Genomic DNA, 27,158 nt, shown 5'->3' with positions numbered 1-27,158 from the left:
AAGGGACAGTACACAGTGTGGAGACAATGGGGGTCTGCTCCACAAATGCTCAACTATTTAATAAACAAACAACAGTGAAAAGGATCCTAAAATACACCTTTATCAGAAGGGACAATCCTAAATAAGGAGTTTTGAGGGAGTGTCAATGATGTACATATACATGAGCTGGTAGGTAAAATGAAGACTGGAGAGGTCAAGCTGCCCATATAAAACCTGGAATAGAATCCACAGCCCATAATCGTGGTGTTCTTTCGACTAAACTCTCCTTTCAGGGAGCTCATGGGACTTAAAGGCCAGGGAGCACTTCAGAGAGTTTAGGCTCCAGAAGTCTTTCTAGAAGGTGAATATGAAGCCACAGAATACAAATGAAGAGGAAGGACAAAGCCTGAAGAATTAAGATGGGCACAAGGAGAGGATGGGAAGAGAGCAAGCAGTGGAGAGGCAGGAGAAGGCAAAAAAAGAAGCGATTTAACATTGTGTGGTCGCGAATCTATAGTGGGTACCCCTGATTAGAAATGGTCATTAGACAAAGCTTCTCCATTTCATCTGAGGCTGTAGCTTATTTCCTCCAAGCATCCTGCCAGGACACTTTCAATCCAAATTCAAAGGGAAGAAGGCCAACAACTGAGTCACCATTACCATTTCCTGCAGCACCTGGGTTTTCCTTGGAGGTTTCCATCCAAACTCGAATTGTCTGACCTTACTTCGCTTATCAGGCCATGGTCCGAAGCAGCAAAAACAAACAAACAAACAAACAAACAAACAAAAAACCCCAAAAAACAAAACAAACCAAAAAACATAGGACGCACACACACAGACACACAGCTAGGAGAGATCAGAGATGAAAAATGCCTCCTCTTTAGTGGTAAATTCTATCTTGATATAAAAACCTCAAGACAGGAGAAAAAGCATCAGGCAGGTCAGTGCGACACAACAACAGACACTTAAAAACACACACACACACACACCTTCAGTCAACACTCACTCGTCCTTGAGGAAGAAGGGGAGATGGCAAGGTGTGGCCCTGTGCTCACAGGTCAGCCAGGCTCCTTTCCAACCTTCTGCACTGCCTATAAAAACCTCTTTCCACAAGGACTATGGGGGTGGCTTCACTTTGCCATCAAACCACCTTACAATGAAACCCACCTAATCTGTAAAAATATCCTGGTCAAGTCTGAGATTTCACCAATCTGCACATAAGAACTGTTCACAAGGATCCCTAGAACAATAGATCGTTGTCTTCGCTAACAAGGAGCTCCAGCTTTCAGATGCAATCCAGATGGGAAAACAGGCTTCTGCAGGAAGCGATGAAGGGCCCCCTTTTTCACATCAAAATTTCATCGTGCGAGTTTTGTCCATTTTCGTTCTAGATTTGGTGAAAATACTTTTTCCACACTCGACAAGTCACTTTTTGCCTAAGCCTGTATTCTGAATCCTTAAACCCCCCCTGAATTTAAGTCACAAAGACTATTAACTTGCATTTCTCCCCCACCAATTCCACCATTTCCTATTCGTAAATCCTTCAGCTGTTTGTTCAGTCACCGACAGAATAGAGCAAGGGTAAATGAATGAACAGAACTAACAACTACAGGGATAATAAGCACAGTCCCTTTTTAGAAACAAAAGGCTTCTTTCTGCATCCAGTATTTCCTGCCTAAGATTGTGTGGGTGGTGTTCGCAAGGCCAGAAATGCATAGGGTAACCGTTCAGCACAGAGTGGCCTTGAGAATAAGGAAACTTCACCACGGATACCACCCTACGGCCTCTGGTGACAGAAACAGCAAGGAGGTCGCCTGTCACAGGATGGTCTAGTCCACAGGGTGATCACACATGCCCCTGGTAGAGGGAGACCTCCAGGCATGGCTCCAACTGTCCCACAGAGAACACCCAATGGTGCAACATCAACGTACATCCATGGCTTCAGAAAGGAGAAACCGGTTATGCTTCCTAAGCCACAGTGTGGGTTACCTTATCAAAACCATCTCTGCAGAATGGCCCTAAGCAGTCAAGATAAGAGAGCAGTCTATTCCTAATACTAATTGATGGCTGGCTAGGCACTAGGGACTCCATAAGAAATAAGACCCTGTCTTTTCTTTCAGTAGCAATTCTTGCAAATAAGGCAAGTAAATACATTTAATGCAATCTAATACAATTCATGATGCTTCTTTAGTCTGCCCTCCTTTTCCACAGTCCATACTCAGGTTTAAATTTTTCTCTGTTTACGTTCTTTTCTTCCCCCATGTGTTTAGCACATCTTAAAAAAGAATAAAATGGTATTTGGTCAGCAATTTTATTTTTGCAATGGTGGTTTAGATGGATGGATATGAAAATATGCTTACCTCATCCCATTCTAAAAGGTAGTTGGTGATTTTTGAACCATTGTCAATTGGTGCCTGAAAAGAAGAAAAACAGTAAAGTGAGATGAGAGAAAGGTGTCCACAGACAACACTTAGGAGCTGTCCACTTGATTCAAATACAGTCTCTGTGCTAGTCTTGTGCACTCCCCTCAGAGGGATAACCCGGGTGGCTCCTGAGTTTCCTTGGGAAACATTATCACAAATGAATTTTAATACGATTCAACTGCAGAGAAAGCCCCCACCAATAATAAATCGTGTCCCACACAAAGAGCCAAACCTGCTTTCCCTGCCACCTCTACCTTTACACCCACAGGGTGCCCTACTACCTCTGGGGATCAAACTTTCAAGAAGCACTTTAGGAAGAGAAGGATTAAAAAGGAAGCTGAGAAACTCAGATGTTGCTTGGAGTCTGGTGGGTAAATCTGACCCAGCTAGGTTCAGGGTCAAGAGTCTGTATTTTTGTAACTTCCTCCCTACAGTTTTTTTTTTCTTCTTTTAAGTGCTTAAGATTAGAGAGCCTTCTGTGCCACTGAGATTTCCCTTTAAAAAAAAATGAGGAAAAATGATGAGATCCCCAGAGAGATTACCAAGAGCAATTAGCCCTTCACATGTTAGCAAAAAGAAGTTTCATCATTTGCTGTCCTTTTAAAAGCATGCTGAGATCTTCTGCACTGAGAAATGGGTGTGGACAATGGGAAGGGAAGCGGAGAACTTAGAAGAGTGCTTTGCCTGCCAGAAGTGGGTGCTGCGGGGAGCAGGCAACAAGAAGGAAGAGCAGACCACTCTCCCATTGCACAGATGTGTCTGGGCCTGGCCCCTTCCCCAAGAAAGAGCATGAGCTACACAAACGGCACTGTCCTGTCCCTAGTAAAGGGTGGCCGGGTCACAGGGGCTACACTAAAAGCCCGGCTGGGCTGTTTGTCATGTGTGGTCTTTTGTTAGTCCCTTAATATCATTGTTTAATGCCTTGTTCCAAGAATAAATGGACGTGACAAGTAATTGGGAGAATATGTATCAATCACCTCCTCAACTACCGGGTACTGAAGAAGCACTCAGTAAACAATAGCTGTTGTTTCATTTTTTGCTAATACTAAAACAGCAACAAGGGCTCAGTAAATATTAGTTAAATTTATAAAGAGACTGTTCTCCCTCCTTTTCCTTCCTTCCTCCTCCTTTCATCTTCTGAGTCAGATAATCTCTGAGTCTCAAACCCAGATATCACAGGAATGCTGTATATTCTACTGAATCGTAATTTCAGGCTTTTGTGGGCTCAATTTGGTAGACAGGAATACATTTGAAGTTCTTAGTAACAGACACAATCAAAGTTTTAGATGAGAACACATTTCTAAGAGAAGAACTACATTCATGATATTTACAAATTTTGCTAGAGAAACGGTTCTTTCAGTAGTTTCTTCAATGATATATATCCTGCCCAGCCACTGAGTTCTCAATTCCTTGAGGGTGGGAACACCGACTTTGGTTTTTGTGTTGCCCAATATCCTACTGCTGACTGATAAGAAGTTAGATCTTGAACTCTCTTAATATAAATCTCTGATTTATAATTAAAGTAAATCAAGGGAGAAAGAAAATGTGAAATATTTTCCTAATAAGTAAACTTTTTCTTGAAGATGCTGGTCCGCCAAAGACCTGAATTTCATCCAGGTTTTAAGTAGAATATGGATCAGTGATTCCCAACTTTATGTTTTTAAGACCCCGGGGTCCCTCTGGTAATCTTAAGATTTCCTATATTTTTCCAAACAAAATGAATTTTAATTCTTCCCTCTAAAAAAGATATGCTTATGTATGTGTATGTGCAAATAGAGAACATGTTTTAAAATGTCTGTTTCTAAGGACTGAAACAATGATGACCGGTTAGTTGAGTGTTACGACTCGGAAAAGGTAGGGAATCACTGACCTGGATTATCCCTGGAAGCCAGGAAGGAAAATAAAATAGTTCAGATTCTAAGCCAGTCTAAGCTTTTGCTTTGCCAAGTAACATACTCCATGCTGGCCAGTGCCTATGAGAACATAGCTCACACGAGAGGAGTCTCCAGAAGCCCGTGCTTTATTGCTAACCACTATTCTCAATGGCTTTTATGGATGCCCTGGATAGATTCAACCTCCTGGTCTACAAACCAAAGGACAAAATGTATCTTTACCAATAATAGGCTTCCCTAAACATCTTATTTCTTTTATATATTAGCATATTCCCCAAACACCACAAATCTTTATCTCTACCTCTAAAAACATCACATCTTAAGCTGTATTTTAAAATATAAACAGAGTGGGGTGCCTGGGTGGCTCAGTCGGTTAAGTGTCCGACTTTGGCTTAGATCATGATCTCACGGTTTGTGAGTGCTAGCTTCTCATTGGGCTCTCTACTGTCAGCACAGAGCCCGCTTTGGATCCTCTGTCCCTCTTTCTCTCTGTCCTTTCTGCTCCTCAAATATAAACATTTAAAGAACATATAAACACAGAGAAATAATTACTATGGATATTGATAACAGAATCTACTGTTTTCTTGCAAACACATAACTGTGACTAATAAGCTAATGATACACTTTAAGGACTTCTCTTTGGCAGGAGCGATTTGTAGCCAATAAACTGTATTTTATGGAAACCACTATATAATTTAGACTTAAAAAATTGATAATCCTGATAGATCTAAGGCCTAATTAGTAAAAATGAGTAAGTCTTAATGTGGTTAAGAACACTAAACAGTCTAGACCATTTTAAATATCCAACATTTCAGAGTCACCACTGAAAGAAGCCAATGGAGCCAAAAACTTAACTTTTCTCTAAATCTTTCTTTATGAAAACTTCTAACTAAAATCCTCAAATGTTTCTTGAAATGAAGTAAACCATGAGAAAGTGATGAAATTCAGGAGTGCCTGGGTGGCTCAGGTCATTCTCACGGTTTGTGGGATCAAGCTTTGCATTGGGCTCAGAGTTTGCTTGAGATTCTCTCTTCATTTCTCTCTGCCCCTCCCCCACTCTCTTGTTTTCAAAATAAATAAACTTAAAAAAGTGATGAAATTCAGTTATCTTTTAAGTACTGATATCACCTATAAGGTATTGGTCCTGATCCTAAGAGATTTATCCCTGCAAAGAAAGCTAAAATTTCTTTAAGTTTATTTATTTATTTTTTGAGAGAGAGAGAGGGAGAGAGAGAGAGACAGACAGACAGACAGAGAAAGAGAGAATATTCCAAGCAGTCTCTGTACTATCAGTGTAGGGGCTGACGTGAGGCTCAAACTCACGAACTGTGAGATCATGACCTAAGCCAAAAGCAAGAGTTAGGTGCCTAAATGACCGAGGCACCCAGGTGCCCTGAGAGCTCAAACTTTTTTACAGTTCAATTTCCCACCGCTCTGCTCAATTTTTATAGACATACCAACTTTGGATATCATAATAATTTGTTTTACATAGTTACCATGTAGGAAATCTAACACCATCACAAAACTCGAATAATGCTAAATAAAATGTTTCCAATGGCTAGATTTCACATTGTTCCCGACACTTTGAGCTACCCACCTTCCATTGCAAGGTTAGTGAACTTTTGCTCCTGTGTGCCAGCTTAGGTGGGAAGGGACATTCAGGTGCGCAGCTGTGGGTGGTGAAGCTAACTGGCTCGGAGCAGGATCCCTTTACGGAATTGTACATGGCATATACCCTGAAAACAAACAGACAAATAGTCAGTGGCAGTGGCCCGTCACAGATGACCAGGGTTTTTATCTGCGCTTTGCCCCAGGCCTTTTTATATAGCGAAATGGAATTTAGGTAGTGCATACCATGACTCTCTTTCTTATCTACTGGTTGTCCTGACCGAACTATGGCCACCATCTCCAGAGGATAATCATCCCAGCAGGTTATGTGCCTCACCTCATTCTCTCCTTCCGTTAATTGTCAGAACCCTCAGCCCCAATCAAGATAGGCTGGGTCTACAGACTGGGAAAGAATATGCTGCCTAAGAAAACATCCTTCTCCCCAAAGTGGTCTTCAAATATCCATTTTAAACCCATCAACCGTTCTTCAGTTGACTTTGTCTGGAAGAAGACTGAAAGGAGAGTTAAGGGTTGGCTGAAAAGGGACAAGAAGTAGTGATAAGAGTCCACAAACTGGAGAAGAAGTATAAACAACAGAGTAGAATAGATAACATCTTTAAACTGTTTATAACACTGCAGATATTTAGGAGAAATATAGATGGTCCACACACAGAAACGTGCTTGTTACTGCCTAGTGCATCTCTAACTCAACAAAAACAATGTTCAGGTACAGTTTATCCATGTGAACATTTCACTTTTGCACCTGGCGCCGAGATTAAAGATGTGTACTCTGCACATTAAAATGCCTGGCTCAACACCCAACATATGGGTCTGATTTCTCCAGAGAAGCTATGAAGAAAAAAGCACATAATGTGCTATTATAAAACTATACTTCTTTCAAATAGCCTAAAATAGAGCTATGTTGATTTTTATCATCTTCCTTTTTATTTTTCCATTTTTTAAAATATTCGGCATTAAAAAAAATCTCAACTTGAAAACCTACGCTTTTTAAAAGACAACAAAGAAACTTTTGCTGCCTAAATAGATGCAAGGATTGAAGCTATTCAGAGCTGGCAAATACCGCAAGCCCTTAATTTGTGAGGTCCCATTAAAGACAGAAGAAAACTCAGAATCCAGAGGGGAAGTAAACTTCCCGGAGCTCCAAGGCTAGAGAGTTACCGCAACTGAATGCAGCCATGTAAATCTAACTGCTGTTCTCTACTGCCTACTGTCCCTACTCATCCCGCAGTTATGCTTCCCTGAGCACCCACACTTTACCTCCCCTCACTCTACTCAATGAACATAAACAACAGCTAAAGATAACGACGGTATGGAAAACAGGACCTAATTAGGTGTGTGATTTGCAAAGTCCCTTCTCCTCAAGGTGTATCACAAAGAATTTATAGAGGTCATGCAAGTTAAAAGTACTAATGCCTATTAGCCACCCGAAAAGGTTAGGTACAGATTACTGGATATTCGACTTGTCTTAGGGGAGGACACCACAACATCCGATTCAAACAAATACACTTCCTAGGATGCTCTTCACCCAACTTGATGAAAACACATGTTCCCTTTTGCGTTCCCTGGATGTAGGAACATGATAATATAAAAGGAAATGGTAGATTTAGCAAGATCATTTCCATGTATTAGGAAAGGCTCACTAGGAGTAAATTACTTAACATGAATCACAGAATATTCCAGACATGGGCAGGATTCCTGCCTAAACCTTAATAGATCAGTTGGATTCTCCAGCTGGTGGCTCATGGGTTACATTTGGCCCAAGCTGTGTGTGGGAGAGAGGGAAAAAACAGAGTAAGTTAAAATATCTCCGCCACCTATGCATGAACGGAAGGACATGGTCAATGGTCAGTAGAAAAAGAGACAAGCAGATGTTATACATTCCTAATGAAAGATAATGTCACAATCTACAAAATCCTTGCCAGAAAAAGTGAATCTGTGTCTGATTAAGCCTCTTTACCATTATATAGGAAACACAGAGAGAATATATTAAGTAAAACTACAGGGTTGCAATCAGCCTAATTCACACTGCAGAAAATTCTATAGGACAAAAAAGTTATTCCAATTCATAAACTGCAAGAGGACAAAAAAGAAAGGGAGGTGAAACCTAGAGATTAAAAGAAATTTATGAGACACCAACCAAACAGAAGAGTCAGGCCATGTCTGTATTTCAATTACAACAAAGTGAAGAAACAAAACCTTCATTTTTAGGACAGTTGAGGAAATGGAAACAGTCCCTGAATTTTAAAGACGTTAAGAAATGTCATCATTTTTGCTTATTTTGGATGGGCATGTGATGATGGTAATGTGGTTCATAGATGAAACATGATGGTGTCTGAACTGTACTTCAGTATCGCTGAGGGGGCTGGAGGAAGAGGGAGGGGCAGCAAGGAAGTAAGAAGCTGGGTGATGAGTATATGCAAATCCATCAAATACTGTCCACTTAAAAAAAATTTTTTTCATGTTTATTTTTGAGAGAGAGGGAGAGAGACACAGTGAGAGTGGGGGAGGGGCACAGAGAGAGGGAGACACAGAATCTGAAGCAGGCTCCAGGCTCTGAGCTGTCAGCACAGAGCCCGACCTGGGGCTCAAACCCATGAACTGTGAGATCATGACCTGAGCTGAAGTTGGACGCTTAATTGACTGAGCCACCCAGGCGCCCCAATTACTCTCCACTTTTGACTTTATCTGAAATTTTCTGAAATGGAAGGTTAAAGGTTAAGCCAACACTTACAATAACTTCTGGAGCTCTCTCATTTAGAAAAACGAATCTCTGGTTTCTCTTAAAAATTAGAAGTTCTAGCAACACAGCCGCATACCTGCCTGGTAGTACTCAGATAAAGGTGAGAACAGTCCCCCTTCAGACAGGGCAGGTGTTACCCAGTTCAGAATCCTCCCGTTTCCTACTGTCCCCCTGGCAGTAAGTTTGTTTCTCAGCTGCCTTTTACCCAGCTCTTCCCCCACTTAGCTTCCTAGTAGGTTTCACTTTATAATCACTGGGCATTTGCTTATTCAGACGATACTCAGGTAGACTGGGTACTAAATGTTCACAAAAACAGCATCAAAAATCTAGGTGGACAATAGAGCAGAGGAAATGAGGCAGGAACAGGGCCTATGAAGGATCTGGCAGACTGCAGTTAGTTATCTGGGGGAGATCTGGACTCTGTCAAGTTCATTCTTTAATGAGATTCTTGGGAGTCATGAATCCATACTTAGCAGTCTAGAGAAACAGGAGTGACACAGGCTCCTAGTAGGCAGCTTGGGAGGATGACCATTGCTGGGAGGAACAGAAGATCCTGGGGGCAAAAGTAAAAATTTGAGGACGTTGGAGATACGACGCTGTCTGGGCCATAAGGAATAACTTGTCTGGTAGTCTTTCAACCGAAAGAATGTTACAGTTGAAATTAGGGATCAGTGCTCCCCACTCATAAAACTCTGTCCACAAAGGAAACAAGATCCATTTTATACGGCATGTAAATGTGCCGTATACAGTATGTAAAATTTGACATAATATCTAAGTATCCCATGATTTTATCGGTTAAAGTTGTTCAGTAAATAGACAGCAACTAATCGTCATAACCACCAGCTCTGTTTTTACCAGTAACTTTTACAGAAAAGCCTCTGGAGATGGGGTTTTATTTTCAAGAATGTTGCAATAATGCTTTTCATACGATGGCAATGTGTCTTCTCTAAATACCATCACACGATATGAAGATCAGAGGAGTAGGAATAGTTTCTTAGGTTAAATAAATCAGCAAACAGTTCAGTTCCTTTTGCATTTATCACAGTGAAGAAGGATATATTTTTCTAATGATATGATTAATCTGCTGTTACGTTTTCACATTTGTTTCAGCTTAAATACTGACTAAATGCTTATGAAACAGGTGCTCCAAGAATTTCAGAAATTTGCCTCCAATTTCCTCCAGCACATCTGTAACATAGTAGGAGCCAGTGTTAGTCAATAACACCTATTTCATAATTCTGTACTGAGATGGTCAACCATATTTTTGGAAATGTTTCATCACATAATTTTTCTGAGAAATGTTATTACATGATATCATTTCTGGACAACTTCTTTGCCAAACTGTTAATGCCAATGACTGGAAAACTGCTTCAAATTTCATGAAATTGCTGTCCATTCCTTCACTCAAATTCCTGATTATTCTACTACTGATGAAAATATAAATTCTTGACTCCCAAATAAAATGGTTATTTCAATGCCAGTACTAATTCTAATTCTATAACTACCAATTAAAATACCAAGTAGGTATTTTTGCGTATGTATAAATATTCATATAGCTAAATGAATATAAATGTTTCTGTATAAGTTTATAGACTTACATATAAATATTACAAAACAGTTATTTAAGTACGTATGATGTATGTAAGTACTGAATTTTTCTCATTTCTCCCTCTTCTTCAACACACAACCACACACACACAATCCCTCTCTCTGTCTCTCTCACACACACAAACAAGATTTTGTATTGGTGGCTTTATACAATAAATAGTATAATGGTCCATATGGAAGCACTAAATAAATACACTTTGGTAATTACAAATTGATTCCCTTTAAACTTTCAATCAACATTAAAATGAAAAAAAAAAAAGCAATTTGTGCTAGCACTTGGTGACAAATATAAAACTGATGACTTTGATAAGAGTCTAACCCAAGACCCTACACCTCAATTTTTCAAATCAACGTAATGGAGGAGTATTACTTGCTTCAATCATCAGGAGAAAAAAAAAATTGTTGAATAGTCACTTGTGTAGAAATGAAACACAAAAATTCAAAGCAAAAGAGAAGAAAAGGATTTTAAACCTAAAATGTCTCAGTATACGATTTTCTATGTGGAATTTGGCTTAAGTGGCATGTCAAGTGCCAGTCTGATCAGCCACAGCCATGTGACGTGTAGCACTGTCTCAAGGATGCCGCTCTCGTCTCTTAGTAAAGGACTCCCAATCGCAGTGGGGTGGAGGCAAGAAGTCACGAGCTGGCTTGCCCAGGAATTGATGCTAAGCACCAGACATACAAGGACAGCATCCACGACTGAGACACTGCTCTTAAGAAAAGGTCTGTATATCTGATGGGTGATGTCAAACAGTACTCACTAACATTAGGGAGAAAATGGGAAGAAGCACTGAAAAAAGATAGGGAACCAACAGAATGAAGGGGACAGAATCAGTCACAAAATCAAAGGCAGCAAGAAATGGTAGGAACGGAAGCCACAGATGGGACTTTAGTGTATGATCTGAGAAAGAAACCTTTCACTGTACTGAAGCGTGATTTGAACGGAGACTTCTGCAGGCCTTCATCAAAGTGTGCAATATTAAGAACTGGAAGAAGGTAACCTGGTTGGAAATGCTGAAAGAAATATCTCATTGTTTCCATCCTTGGCTTTCCAGACTCCCACCAGGGAGACACTTTCTAAATTGGTAATGCATGAATAAATAAAAATGGCAATGACTATAATTGTTCGTTTTGCGGTTGTACAGTAATGGAATTCTTTCACAGCTTCTATTATGGAAACGACTGAGAAAATGAATTCCACACAGCCTTTTGAGGTCTTATAGGTGACTGTTAAATTTCACATTATGTTTGAGGCTACTGTGTTTGATAGAAGCTGACATTCCTGGAACTAAGACTTTGAGAACATTAACTCAACTGCATCAGAAAAAGAGATTTTGCTCCCCTTTTGTCAGTGCCAAGTACTGTATAGATTTATCCCAATAAAACAGTAAGTGATATGGTCAAACTATACACAGGTTCAAAGGACCTGCATCATGTAGTCGTTTTTATCATCAGAGTGTGGAAATACAGCAGCGACTTTGGACAAACAAAACAAGATAAACAAAAACATTTATACATTTCCCAGATTTATAATAGGTTTGTGTACACTTTGTTTGTTCTCACACCATCTTCCTGAAGCTGGTATCATTATTATTCTCATTTTATAAGAAACAAGAAAGCAAGGCCATTTAAGATTAAATGCCTTGCCTAAGCACATCCCCTCAGCAAGTGACTGAGCCATTAACTCCAATTCCAAGCTGTGTCCACTACGTGTCACGCTGCCTCACCAAAGCTATTCCAGGCAGAGGAAGCTAATCTAAGCAGGCACTAGAAGGATTTTGATTCTTCTCTAGCTTGAAACATGAAAGACTGTATGAAGCAAGAGATTGAATGATCTATATGAACTGTGGGCGAGATAGGAAAAAAAGTAAAATCTGGACTGTAGACATTTTTATTAACACTAAACGAGCTTGCTCTGGAAGAGAGGGAGGATTTTCTATCTCCCTGGCAATCAGAGAAAGAGACCAAATGATGGTGGTGCCTTAGGCTGTTGTGTTGTGTCCCATGTGTCATGCATGTCACAAGGGGCCCCAATGTGTCAGGACAAAGTCTAGATCCAAAGCCTCATGTTCCTATTCCTCTCAGGGAGTTCATTAATTATTCCTTTGTATCTGCCCAGAAGTTCAAGATGTTCCTAAGACATGGCAGTGAAAGAACCGATGAACCAATCTTGTCAGAATTCACCCAATGTAAGACGAATTAGAAAGAAAGGAAAGCAAGCTACAGACAGGATGGCAAATATAAAAGGCAAACTCCATAAGACATTTAAGTGTCTTTAAAAAGACACTGTTGGCTCATGAGTGAGCAGAAAATTAATAAAGTAAACCTTTATAAAGCAGTAACAATAAACTGTTAAAAGATGGAGAGAAAAGGAAACATATGTTAACGACGACTAACGGAGAACATTTACGTGGCTCCCTATACGGTGTTACATGTTCTGGCTTGCTGTTAAACCAACCTTTTGAAGGACTAAAGTATTTCTTTTATCATCTCAGTTTCACAAAGTACACAAATCTTTTTGTTTGTATAGACTGTGAAAAGTTCAATATGTTTGGGTTGAAGCTAATTGATTCAAAACCCAAATGTTTTGATTTAAACTGGAAGAGATAGGGGCGCCTGGGTGGCTCAGTCAGTTAAGCGTCCGACTTCGGCTCAGGTCATGATCACACGGTTCGTGGGTCTCAGCCCTGCATAAGGCTCTGTGCTGACAGCTAGCTCAGAACCTGGAGCCTGTTTGGGATTCTGTGTCTCCCTCTCTCTCTGACCCTCCCTGTTCACGCTGTCTCTCTCTCTGTCAGAAATAAATAAAACATTAAAAAAACAACAACAACAAGAGATAGTTGCAACTGAGTTCTTCTAAACAACATAACAACCAGGCGATAAGCAATTTAAAACTGAATATATATATATTTTAAATATTTTTACTTATTTCTAGGAGAGAGAGAGAGAGACAGTGTGAGCAGGGGAGGGTCAGAGAGAGAGGGAGACACAGACTCTGAAATAGGGTCCAGGCTCCGAGCTGGCAGTCAGCACAGAGCCCGACGCAGGGCTCGAACCCACGAACCGCAAGATCATGACCTAAGTGAAAGTCGGACGCTTAACCGACTAAGCCACCCAGGCGCCCCAATTTAAAACTGAATATAGAACGCCATGCTTTTATGTACTGCTTTCAACTTAGTTTAAACATTATGGGGCTTATAAAGTATTATAATTTGAACACACCCCTATTCTCCTACCTTTGTTATAGAAGGAATTGTGGCCTCCATTCTATGTGACTAAGCATAGTTAAGACAGTTAATTCACAGCAGAACCAGACTAGAACTCAAGCCTCCTCATAATTAATGTATGCTCCTCCTATTAGGCTATGTTCCTTCTACTCCATTACAAAGGACCCTTTGGAAAGTATAATAAAGAATGTGTGCTTGATGTTGCAATGGTATTACACAATTCTGATATACACATATGTAACTGAAGAATGGAGAGAGAAACCACTGTTAGAAATTCGTTTAGATGAAATGACCATTTCTGGTCAACTTATAAATTAAAAAAATTTGTAAGTCAAAACTTAAATTTAAAAAAGTGTTATGGGCCACATCAGAAACCTTTTTTGCAAATGGATATGTGAATGTATCTTTAAATAATTAGATGAGCTCTGTACAAGTTTAGGTAATATTTTCCTCTTCACAAGTCTGCAGTTGGCTGTGCTTCTTCCTAAGATTAGTTATAGCCCTGCCTTCCAGAGTGCTCACAGCAGAGATTCCAGAAAAATCGCAGTACAGATTTCAGATTATATGGATTCACTGTTTTGCCACATTGGGTTAATTCTTAACAGGGATAATTAGATACATACATTACTTGTCTTTTTCAAAACCTACTGCCTTTTAAGTTCCAAGTGTATTCTTGCAACATGGCAGAACTTAGTCCCTTGTGCTGAACATAACAGCTTATATGTATGGGCTATAACAAACAACTGATGTGCCCATGACAAAAAAATGCTCTTGTTTTATAGAACAGAAATATTACATAGTAAACCATACAGTCCAAAAGATCTTAGAAGACTATATAAAATTTATCTTTAAAATAGTGTTTAAAATTCGACTCAGTGTATCATCTAATTTTCTATTACCACAAGCACTTCTGTATAATCATGACATTCTCAAGGGCAGAACACTAATGAATGGCCAATGAGCCAGGGAAGAGCAACTTTTGGTTAGGCAAGTGCTGTTAACCATAAACTTTTTAAAAGGAGCGCATGATGTATTTTAGCAATTTGAATTCCCAACACAGGTCAGCTCTCATATGCTAACTCACCTCACATGATAATCAGTTGCTGGTCTGAGATCTTTCAGGTTACATTCTAATTCTTCTCCACTGCAAAGAAAAACCATTGATTAGTCAATGATACCAGTTTCAACGGTCAGACTGATGTTGGATTTGGGTCTCATCATCATGTACCAGCAATGATTCAAGAACTCTTATGTCTGATTCCACCATAAACCAGAAAAGAACTTGCCTATTTGGTATTATTACCCTTCTGAACTAGTAAATTAGATTCCTTTTATACATTTATTTTTTTGTTTATTTCTTTTTTGAGAGGGAAAGAGAGAGAGCACGAGCAGGGAAGGTGCAGAGGGAAGAGAAAGGGAGAGAATCCCAAGCAGGCTCCACGCTGTTGGCACAGAGCTGAATGTGGACCTCGATCCCACAAACCATAAGATCATGACCTGAGCTGAAATCAATAGTCGTACACTCAACCAATGAATGAGCCACCCAGGTGGCCCCAGATTCCTTTTAATGATACTATCCTAGATTGGGGAAATGGTGAGATTAACATACTAATAAAAGTTCTAAAAGGTCTTATCAGTTCTTCAAAGTAAATACATAAAAACAAATAAATAAGCAAGGAAATTAAACACAGAGATAAATCTTAAGTGTAAAATTTAAGAGTTGTCAACTGAAGGTACTTCGTAGACTCACCGTGGAAGGAACCTCAACTGCTTCAATTTCTCATCTCATGTGAAGAAATTTCCATGTGCTTCCTTCACATAACAATACTAATAGCTCTCTGATATATACACATACCAATCAATAGCTCTCTTACATAAATCAAAACCGGTTATATGATCAGAAGTTGCAAATGACACTCAACTTAATCATGAGGCAACAGCCATGACAAAATAAGGAATGTTCCACTGAAAGTTTTTTAAAAGGTGAGGGAGTATTGGGGTGGGGGGGGGTGGGGGGAATGACTGTATTCTTTAAAAATGTCAGTGTCCCAAAAGACAAATACTGTATTAGTGTTCCAAATTAAGGGTGAAAGACGTATGACCACGAACTGCAATATCTGACCCTGGACAGGATTCTATCCTAGAGGGGAAGAAAAATGGTTTAAGACATTATTTAATCAACCGACAAACCTGGCATGTGGTCGGTGGACTAGATCAAAGTATGTTATCAATGTAAATTTCTGAAGCTGGTAACTGCACTGTGGCTATGTAAGAAAATATACCAAAGAATCTTGCAATAAAAGGCCATGGTATGTACAACTAATGGGAAAAATTACAGATTGGGAGGAGAGAAAAATGGGAGAGAAACAGGAACTTTAATGGTAAACCAAATAGGAGAAAGAGCTACTAATGGGTGAATCTGGGTAAAGGGTCTACCCATATTCCTTGATCCCTTTATTTTTGCAACATTTTATAAGTTTGAAATTATTTCAAATAAAAATACTTTTTCAAAGTTGCCAGTCGGAGGCCAATGTCCACACCCTGCCTACAGTTCTGATGTTTGACCTGCAGTGTATCTTTAAGGTGGTTTTGAATTTGCTGAATGAGTTTGGCGTTAGAAAAGCTTACATAAAACTCAGATTTTCAGTATTTCTTGGGAAAAAAAATTTCCAAAGCAACCAGCAATTCTAGGCCTGGATTGCCTTCCAGCAACAGGCTATTTTAGGGGAACGATGGCTGCTTTTTCAGAGGAAGGGCAGGGGTGCTCCCGGGCACCTCCTGCCCAGTCTTCCTCTTTTTCTCACTTACGTTATCTGCGCAGCCCCTCCGGCCACGTGAGACTACCTCTTGTCACCAGCGGCCATCTGGCATGGATAGAATCTCATGGTTTCTTGGTGCAGCTTTGGCAAAGCATGCTCTTTATTTCTTTACCAATTTGGACTTCTCAAAATAGAATCAAAAGGTTGTGAGCTGGAGTGAGGAGTCAGGATTTTTTTTCTAAGTACAGTGGGGAGTCGCTGCAGCGTCCTCGCCGGGGAGCGACCCAGTGTGACCCGGCTTCTGTGTGGAGGCGAGGTAGCCAGAGGAGAGGAGACACTGCAAGAGGCTGAGGAGAGCCCTACAGGAGCCCAGGGAGGGGACGACGGAGGCAGAGTGGGCACTGATGGGGGTGAGCGTGCCTAGTGGGCCACCTTCCCTGTCTCTTACCCCATCTTCTTAGTCCAGAAGAAGACAGGTCCTGGAGCAAGTTAAGAACTCACAACAGGGCTGGGGAGATGCCAGGCTGCTGGCACGGGAACAGCAGGGGAACAGGAGAGAGCGCCACTCTGGCCGAGGAAGAGGAGTGGTTTGTGTGACCACATTAGGCTGGGCTCCAGTGGTCATTCTGGGGGCCATGCAAAGGGCGGTCAGACAAGCAGTGGGAACAAGACTGATGCTCTGATTTCCTGCTCTGCCAATCTGGGTGGGGCCTAGCAATTACAAGAGAGAAGGCTTGACCCTCAAAAGTTTTAATCACATTTAGAACACAGCTATAACTCATTTAGATGGTTGCTATCTGGGAGTTCATAACACAGAAGGGACAATCCCCTACCTTGTGAGCTAAACTTATTTAAGAAAGCCTTGAAGGGGGCGCCTGGGTGGCTCAGTCGGTTAAGCATCCGACTTTGGCTCAGGTCATGATCTCACGGTTCGTGGGCTCGAGCCCCGCGTTGGGATCTGTGCTGACAGCTGGGAGCCTGGAGCCTGCCTTGGGTGCTGTGTCTCCCTCTCTCTCTGACCCTCCCCTGTTCATGCTGTCTCTCTCTCTCTGTCTCATTAAAAACATTTAAAAAATTAAAAAAGAAAAAAAGAAAAAAAAGAAAGCCTTGGAGTGAAATGCTTTGAAGGAATCTTTATTACAGGCTAGAACACTATTGTGGATGGTAAGGAATAGGATACAATGGAAGGAAACCATATTAGAGAATTTCAAAAAACAACACCAGAAAAATGGTTGGGCTCAAAAAAAGAGATAATCATGTGCGTGACTGATGTATGTAAAATCTAAAAATCATACTCACTTTTTACCCTGATAGACGTTAATGGGAATTCTTCTTTAGTGCTATACTAACTCACATAACCAAATGAGATTTCAGCAACATCAAACAGCTCTACAAGTCATTTCTGATTGGTAAATACTCTGGACAAAGCTAACTCGTGACATTATAATTGTCACTAATTCTTAAAATGAGCTATTTAAAGAAAAATTTGCAAAGCCTCTACATTTTTCCTGTTTCTTATTTTCCTTAACGACTCCAACTGCACAGCTTAGCAGCAGAGAAAAACACACGGAAATATATGCTACCTGTAAATTATCTTGTATTTTCCGTCTCGTCCTTTGTCGGATAAGGCCACCTCATAACTGTAGGGGAAAGAAATACCGCTGTGGGGTCCACTCGAAAGTCCAACAGGGGGGGTCCAGGACAAAACAACTGCTCTTGCCTGAATATTAGAAACCTGAGGAAGAAAAACACAGACAAAACTATTTAACCCCACTTCATATACATCAGACACTACTTCTTCCAGTAACATTTTTGTCATGATTAGGAGTGGCATAAAATTGGCTCAGTGTTAATGCAAGGTAAACAATTTTAATTACAACAAAAAACATATCGTATGTTGTACTTCCTTGTCAAAGTCCTGGTGTCCAAAATAGCTCCTGAAGCATCTGTCCTTATAACGTAATTCACATTCGATCCTCCAGAGAGTCAAGTCATCAGTCTTGTTTGGGAGGTTTTATTAAAGGTAAAAAGTTGAATGTGAGCCTTCAGTCACCTCCACGCTGGCCATCATGTTACGGGAAAGAAGCCATGTCGGCAGGCACTTTCCGGTTGCCTCTGAGCCTCCCAAGCCAGTTCTTTTCAAATCGTGCTCCCTGAAGGCCTCACTTTCCAGAAGAACCCAGTGATGGGGGAGTAGAGCCAGGGCTCAGGCTGAAATGTGCGTGGAGGTGATGTTTCACCTCTCTAAGCTCTGCTTTTTTGTGTTTGGTGTAGCCTGTATAAGACTTCATTTGAACAAAGGACTCTGACACCTTCAGACACCCCTACCTTCTTCCTTTACTCGGAACCAACTACACTGAGGCATGTTGCACACCGCTGTCCTCGGCAGGACTGAGCTCCAGTGACCCCTGGCTGTTACCTGCTCACTAAGAGACCCTGGAGTGGGTTTCCTGACCTGCCATCCCAGGTGCCCACCCTAACTGGTGCTTCCGGGGGCACCTCTCTCCCGGATATACTATTTGTACTCCAATCTTTGTTTCATAGTCCATTTCTGGAGAAACCCAACCTAACACAGGCTAATTCTTTAAAATAAATCAACAGAACTTAGATATTCTAATTTTCTAAAGGTTATTTTGCGGTTCTCTGGATACTGTTCTAAATAATATCAAAAACAAGGCTTAATACAGCTGCTAAAGCTTCATGTTTCATGAAGACATTTTAGTGATAGGTTATTAGTCTATGGACAGAGATACATAAACTATTCAGTTTCCCCTTTTTTTCTTCCATTTCTATATCTGATCTATACAGAGTATTACAATTTAACACAAAATAATCTTAAAACATGAATAATATGGACGATGAATATACTGGATTTTCCTTTTCAGTCTGTCATTCATTTTTTTTAATGTTTTATCTATTTCTGAGAGAGAGAGAGAGAGAGAAACAGCGTGAGCAGGGGATGGTCAGAGAGAGAGGAAGACACAAAATCCAAAGCAGGCTCCAGCCTCTGAGCTAGCTGTCAGCACAGAGTCCAATGCAGGGCTCAAACCCATGAACCATGTAATCATGACCTGAGCTGAAGTCGGACACTTAACCGACTGAGCCACTGTGCCCACAGTCCATCATTCTTTCCAAGTGTAGCAGAGATGCCTCCGTATCATTTCTATTCCATACAGACAAAGCATGAGGATATATTTAACCAATTATTTAGTTAAATCCCTGCTCATCATTTAAACCTAGCCAGGCCTCACTATCCCCAAGTAACCTTGCCTGAAGCATTTCACCTATCATCACCCCTCTGTTCTACAGCAACTTGTCGTTATCTTTACCTCTGCAAATCAACTTTACGGCATTTGTCTACCTTTCCCACCAGACTGTGGGACTCCCTAAGGACAGGACCCAAGTCATATTCAACCGTGAGCAGTGGTTGCTTAGTAAACGTCTGTTGAATGAAAAATAAAAACCAAAGGGAGTAAGACCATCAGAGTGTCTGATACAGGTGACAGAGGGGATGCAGACTGGCATCACACACCTCTTTACAAAATCTGGGGACACACTGCTACAGAATCAAACATCATGCTGTGTGCTATGACTCTGGACTAGCACCTCCTCTTGCTCTACACCCCGACCCTACCGTGCTGTAAGACCCCATCAGGATGCCATTCCCTCTCATGCCCCTAGAACTTAGCTTCTGCCTTTCCTACTTTCTAACATGAGATCTCTGCCTCAAAGAACACCAACTTGGTGAAGAGAGATGGATGCATGAGAGATGGTCTCATAGCAGACACATAGCAAAGAGAGACTCAGAGCAGCTAGAGAGCAATTCTGGAAAGGTTTCTGTACATTCCTGCCTAAACCCGTGCTCAGAATCAACCCCACTGTTTTCTTGGTGCTCTGGTCACATTCTGCTGGTACCTATGTTGGGCAATCATTTCATTATCCTGAGGCCCTACTTGGTTATTTGTGTGTTCATTCTCCTGCTTAGATTCTAAGGCAGTATCTCTACAGTGCATACAGTATAGCTACTGAATTCTTTGATACACCATTAATGAGTCATCTTGAGGTACTGGGTATTAGATTTTTTTTTCTAATGTTTATTTTTGAGAGAGAGAGACAAAAAGAGAGAGAGAGAGAGGGAGGAAAGGAGGGAGGGAGGGAGAGGGAGAGAGAGAATCTCAAGCAGGCTGCTCGTTGTCAGCACAGAGCCGGGGATGTAGGGCTCGATTTCAAGAACCATGAGATCATGACCTGAATGATATCAGGAGTTGAATGTTTAACCAGCTGAGCCACCTAGGCATCCCAATGATTTTTAGGTTAAAAAGAGATATTTTGCTATGAAGAGGTTAGTTTACAATTAAAAAGAGGGCTGCTTAGATACTGAAAAACACTCCACTGAGGTGATAAAAAGCTGGTGTGCACAATTCCAAGAACACAGTGTGTAGTAACACTGATTCTCTGAATGGTGGTGTGAAATAATACCACGTTTCAAAGTTGCTTGCCAAATGCTAGCACTTTAGATACAGAACAAGGATCCATAAATTCCTAGCCCTTTAAATTCTTTTTCCTCAGCTGTTGAGAGTTTACTTTCTTCCTTTAGGACTTGGTTAAATTATTATTCAAATGATGTGCAACACCAGAAGCATCAACTAAAATAATGCTCCGTCTTTCTGTAGATTCCCTGAGCAAGTCTCAAGTGTATGTTTTCTAAGTTTATTTATTTTAAGGTGGGGGGTAGAGAGAGAGGAAGAGACAGAATCCCAAGCATGCTCAGCACTGTCAGTGAGGAGCCCGAAGTGGGGCTCAAACAAAAGTTGGACACTTAACTGACTCCCAGAGACAACGCAAGCAGGGGAGAGGGAGAGGGAGGGAGGGAGAGAGGGACAGAGGATCTGAAGTGGGCTCTGTGCTGACAGCAGAGAGCCCCATGTGGGGCTTTGAATTCATGAACTGTAAGATCATGACCTGAGCTAAAGTCAGACGCTTAACAGACTAAGCCACCAAAGCACCCCCTCTAGTTTCCATGAGCAAGCCTTAAGAAAGCAAACTGTCCTCTGAACCCAGATCTCTGTGCACATGCACTCTTCCAACACACCAGACTGTCAGAAGCACACTTTGAGAACTCTACATTGTTTGCAAAGGACAGCAGCCTTGGCTTCTGGGAATTCTTTCCTGGAGCTAAGCAGCCTGCCACCTAGAGTACTACCACTGTTCTGGAACCCATACCCCCCCCCCCCCCCCGCCCCACCCTCGGCGCTCCTGTTCCATCCCTTTCAGACTCCAGGGCCTCAGGTTTCCATTCTTTAGGCACTGGAATCCTCCTCCTGAGAGAAAGAGTGCCTTGTCTCTGTTAGAACTTGGAACTCACTTCCATTTCAAGGACGATGCCAGGAAATTGCACGGTGCCTTTCAAAAGAATGTCACGTAAAGGGGAACCCTCAGCACCAGACATATACTCCAAGTGTCAAGGGAGGTGATAACCTTAATGAGAGATCTGAGCTCTAGGAACTCTGGCTGGTTCAGGTCTACTTCAGAGCGAAAGCAATCTCACAGGAGTATCAACTTCTAAGTCTCTTTCTCTCTGTGGGGAAAACGTTCTCACCAGCAGTGACCACGGAGATACACGGAGGGCAGCTAAGCTGACAGTCACAAGGAGCATCATGGCCGACATCCAAAAGAAGAAGTTTAGAAGCCATAAAACTAACTGGCTTCCTGTTGTTTGTTTATTCGACTGTAAACAGAAGTCCATCTCCTTTATGATGATAATAAAAGTGATGATTTCTAGTTACAAAATTATTAGGCAAGACCGAAACCGCCACTTATTTTGGCCCCAGAGATGGAAAAGGGTCCGTTGGGCAGTTACGAGTAGCCAGCCTTCAGAGAAATTGAACAGTTTTGAAGTATCTTGAAGGAGTCATGAAACTATCATTTATTTCTAAATAATTACAGCTTGATTAGAAATCATTGTTGCCTATATATTTGTTAAATGTAGACTCCAACTTGAGGACAGTTGCTAGTTAAACGCATATAGATGTGCATATCCGTTAGGAACTAAGGCTGCATGTTCGGGTAGCTATTCCATACATCATCTTTCGCTGTCCTTGCGCCCCCTTCTCTCCTGTCCGTTATTTTAATACTTTTCTGTAAAATTTTGCTATCTTAGTTCTTAGACCATATTATGGGCAAATTATATTTATTATTTGGAACAAAAATGCCATTTACTCTCATCAAGCTACTGAACTGTTCTGCCCATGTTAAAAACTATTTCTGTGTAAGTAAGAAGCTTCTAAACCTGGTCAAGACTTTGGAGTGAACTATGGAGGCCTACAGATCCAATCAGGGAGAACACTAAGGAGATATTGCCATGGAAATATTGGCTTCACTTCAGAAGGACCAGCATGAAAAATAATAACACAATGGAAAAGTTAAAAGGTCAGAGATCATTATTCAAAAAAAGAGAGAGAGAGAGAGACTCAAATCTAGGCATTTCACCATCATCTGTTTCTATAATCCCTTAAGTGCTAAGCACCGTCAAACCTTTTCGGATAGACCGTTGTTTATTTTTCGAGGAATGGCTTCTTGGAGGGACAATTGTTTCTCTTAGGTCAGTGTACTCACTTCCGGAACCGGCAAATCAACTGTTCCCACAAACTAAACATTAGCAGAGGGAAACAATGCAGGTTACATTTATTTACATCCTGAAAATAAACAGCCGGGCAGTATGTGGAAGGACGGCTTCCAGCACTGACATCGGAGCGGGTTAAATCCTGCTGCACTGGAGGCGGCAGGCGCGGAGACAGGTTTGTTCCTAATCACTTAGACCTAATGTGTTTCTCTGACAGAGCAGTGGCTACGACAGCGGTCCTTAAGGCACTTTATTCTTACAGTCTTGGAACAAACCCCTAGCAAATCCGTACGGTTTTACTCCGTGACTCCGTGTTTGGCTCTTTGTAGCATCCAGGTTTCTGAAGAGTAAATGACGCGCTCAATTCAGGGTGTCCAAAGCTCTAGAAAGATGACCGGAATCCACAAATCCTGAATATTCTTTCCACACCTAAGACAAATCATCTACAAAATCTCAAAGAAAAAATATGCGCCTTTTATTTAGAGGTGTTATCGGACGTGGCTAAAAGAAAAACAAATTATTCAACAAAGTGCCCAACTTGCCGTACTCCGCTTCTTTCCCCGGAAGGCAGCTGGACTCTCTCTCTCATTTCAGAGTGTGGGGGGGAATTCCATTTTGCATAATGACACGCTATAAACTGCAGAGACATACTCCACCCCAGGTCCTCTCTAAGGAGCATATAGTTTGCTTCTCCCATAGTCTCGTGTGGTATTTTTTATCCTATCTTTTGAAGGTGAGGAAACCGAGGCTCCGGGAGGTCACAGGGACAGCTAGCGGCCCAGAGGGCCAGGATGCGAAGCAGAGGCCCTTCGTCTCCACGCCGCTGCCTCGAGCTCTGGCACCGGCTGTCCCCACATTCCACCTCGCCTGGTGCTGGCGGGCCGTCAGGTATTTGTCTCCCTTGCTAGAACCCAGCTGCAGCCACTGCGGTCTGCCACACATTCACTCAGCAAATATTTGTGAAAGGTTCACAATGTGCCAAGGACAGTGCTAGACATTAGAGGCACAAAGATAAGTAAGACCCAGTGATGAATAAGAACTTCAGACAGAGACACGGGAGAAGAAGAAGGGAGAGAAGGGAAGGGAGAAAAAAATGCGTAAACAACTAACTGGGCTGGGGATGATGAGTGGGCGAGCACCAGGCCGAGAAGGTTTAGGTGGGGACAAGGGGGAAGGAATGACCCCCAAATATGTCCCCATCCTAATCCCTGGAACCTATGAATATATTGCCCTAAAAGGTAAAAGGGACTTTGCAGATGTGATTCACGGAAGCTCTTGTGAGGCAGAGATGATCCTGGATTATTTGGCAGGGCTTGGTGTAGTAACAAGGGTCCTTATAAGTGACAGTGGGGCAGGAACATCGGCCAGAGAAGCAGACAGGAGGATGGAAGGAGTCAGGAGCCAAGGAATGCGGGCAACCTCCAGAAGTAGCCAGAAAAGATGAAGAAACAGATTCTCCCCAGAGCCTCCAGAAAATGTAGCCCTGCCAACAGATGTAAGCCTAGTGAGACCTATTTTGGCCTTTCTGACCACTCAGATGACAATCTTACCAATTTTACACCTCTTGTCATATCTGTTTACATAAAAGTTAGTCTATCCACCCTGCTCTAAAAAGCGTACAGAGTAAGAGCATAATAAATGCTGAATCAAGGAAAGGACTAGTGTATTTATTTAAAAAAAAATTTTTTTTTAATGTTTTATTTATTTCTAGGAGAGAGAGAGAGAGACAGCATGAGCAGGGGAGGGTCAGAGAGAGAGGGAGTCACAGACTGAAAGAGGCTCCAGGCTCTGAGCTAGCAGTCAGCACAGAGCCCGACGCGGGGCTAGAACCCACGAACCACAAGATCATGACCTAAGCGAAAGTTGGACGCTTAACCGACTAAGCCACCCAGGCGCCCCGGGACTAGTGCATTTAAATAGTGCTTTTTTATCTTGCTAGAGCCACACAATCCTAACAGACATAGATAGACTTTGTCACTTCTGCTGTAAAGAAATGACAAAGAATAACTCAATAAAAACACAGTGTGTGTTCACATGACGAAAACAGGCCTATGAAGTTCTGTGACTGAATCAGAGACAGTCAAATAACCTGGTGCTCTGCTTTCTCTGATTACGACTCTTGTTTTCCTCATGGGGTTTCCTTCCTTTTGCTATATGATGAATACAAGCTTTTCCCACAGTTATGTCCCCAAGATTTTTCTTTTATATTTTATTTATTTTTGAGAGAGAGAGAGAGAGAGAGAGAACAGGGAAGGGTCAGAGAGAAAGGAAGACACAGAATCTGAAACAGGTTCGAGGCTCTAAGCTAGCTGTCAGCACAGAGCCTGTCGCGGGGCTCGAACCCACGAACTGTGAGATCATGACCTGAGCCGAAGTTGGACACCCAACTGACTGAGCCACTCAGGCGCCCCTCCCCAAGCCTTTTCTAACCTCTCCCTATACTCTACCCCCCAGCCCCAGAACTATCATCTGCTCCTACGCCAACAGTTTGAACTATAACTCTATGCGTGTGATCTGATCAATATCTCGTTCCCCTCTCTCCCCAGCACTGCCCCTCCAGACACTGTGTTTACCTTCCTGGGTGACCCGCCAGTGAGACACACTCAACACGTCCAAGAATGGCACCGTAAATCATCAAAAGTACACAGACACAAACCCCTTCTAGAGGAACTCACGGATTACCGGGAAAGACACGGAAACAAGTAAATGGTGTACAACGTATTACACACATACACAGACGCGGAGCACAGTGAGGCTGGGGTAGTAGTGGTGGTTCTAAGTACCAGGGAGAGAATCCCACTTGATGGGCAGGGACAGCAATCAAGGGAGACTCTCGAAGACAGCAACTCCTCAGTGGAGATGTCCGAGCCTGAAAGCCCAGGTATTTGGTAGGTTATCATGCCTTACGGACTTCTCTCCACGGCTCTGGTACACATCCTCTCCTGTGCATCGCACGCTTAGGGCCACCACCTGAGTTTTGCCTCCTGTAGCCTCCTGCCAGTGGTACTTTAACAGATTCCCGGTGCCTGCCTCCCGGGTCGTCTTCTTCTCACACCGATGCATCTGTCAACCGTCTGAGCATCCGGAAAGTGTAGCCCTGACGATGTAACTTCTATGCCCCCAAACTCTCGTAGCAACCTGCTCCTCACACCACAGTCCGTGCAGGCTCCCTGCTCCGGGAGTTCCCTCTGGGACCCATCTTCCAATGCACCTGCTTTTAGGTTTTAGTCAAACTCAACTGTGTACCCTGAGACATGTTTGAGCTCTTCTGTTAAAAAGCCTCAGTATCTGAAATGCACAAGGGATCAAGGGTTTCCAATTGGGCCGGAAAACATCCAAAGAACTTTGGCTCTCCGACCTCAAATGAAAGGCTGAGTCAACATTTTGAATTTGTCACTTGGATTTCAAAGCGGTTGGCAAAATCAGACTTAAAACCTCGCAATATCATCACTCCCACCAAATTTTTTTCCCTTGCCATTATACTCGATACCTTGGACTTCTTTTCAGCTAATATTTAAATACCTTTTTGAAACTTACCTGGAAAAATACTCGGAATCACTGATGTTTTCAAAAATTATTATTATTATATTTACACAGGTTCAAGGACATTGCCAAAAGAAAATGATTGTGGAGACCCGTGGGAGGGCGGAGTGTCTGGGGGACGATATGTGCCCTTGGAAGCAGGGAAGAATACCTACCTGCATTCAGAATATCTAAATAAAGGAGACATTTTGATGGATTGTGACAAAACAGAAGACTGTTGTTCTGTGTTTTCATGCTCCATTAATAACAACACTGTTTCACAGCTTATAAATAACCAGCAATAGGAGGGGGCCCTTTTGTTTACCTACTATGCGGTGAAAGAAAAGCACACTTGAAATGCTTAAGAATGTGTCACTTGTGCCGAGAGATCCAGAAGACATACCTGTGGTTTCTCTATTCCTGAAAGAATGTCTTGCACCCTCTTTACTTCCAATTCATACTCTGCATGGAGAAAGAGAAAAAAGACAGACCGTTAATACCATTAGGAGGCAATAATGTTGTCAAGTTCCTCCTCCAAGGCCTTTAACTAGAGTGATCATGAAGTCAGTTGCCTGTTACCGTGAACTTTTGGTACCACAGACAGGATGACGAAAATTCGGAATGGGAAGGACGATGGATGGGGTGGGGATTTCACTGTGGTTGTGCTAATGTGCCACTATCTCAGTTTACATGTTCACAAAGTTGGCTAGATTAACACTGAGTTCCATGTAATAACTCAATAGGCAACAGAAAATAA

At 41.9% G+C, this 27,158-nt stretch overlaps 1 protein-coding gene across 4 annotated transcripts in view; it reads right to left on the bottom strand.

Annotated features, from left to right (window-relative positions):
- The window catches only part of FNDC3B (fibronectin type III domain containing 3B), a 356,123-nt gene that overhangs the window by 76,506 nt on the left and 252,459 nt on the right, over positions 1 to 27,158 (bottom strand). For all 4 annotated transcript variants that reach the window (XM_039236525.1, XM_039236526.1, XM_039236528.1 and 1 more), the window contains exons 7-11: positions 26,805 to 26,863; positions 17,841 to 17,992; positions 14,583 to 14,642; positions 5,892 to 6,030; positions 2,340 to 2,393 (exon numbers count right to left, since the gene is read on the bottom strand). In XM_039236525.1, coding sequence (XP_039092456.1) covers positions 2,340 to 2,393; positions 5,892 to 6,030; positions 14,583 to 14,642; positions 17,841 to 17,992; positions 26,805 to 26,863 — 464 coding nt within the window. The remainder of the gene's footprint in view (positions 1 to 2,339; positions 2,394 to 5,891; positions 6,031 to 14,582; positions 14,643 to 17,840; positions 17,993 to 26,804; positions 26,864 to 27,158) is intronic.

This window comes from Hyaena hyaena, unplaced genomic scaffold (genome assembly GCF_003009895.1).
Source record: "Hyaena hyaena isolate Hyena2069 unplaced genomic scaffold, ASM300989v1 scaffold_112, whole genome shotgun sequence".
NCBI classification, from domain to species: Eukaryota; Metazoa; Chordata; class Mammalia; order Carnivora; family Hyaenidae; genus Hyaena; species Hyaena hyaena.
Note: the sequence above shows the minus strand (reverse complement) of the source record. Positions and strands in the feature narration are given on the sequence as shown.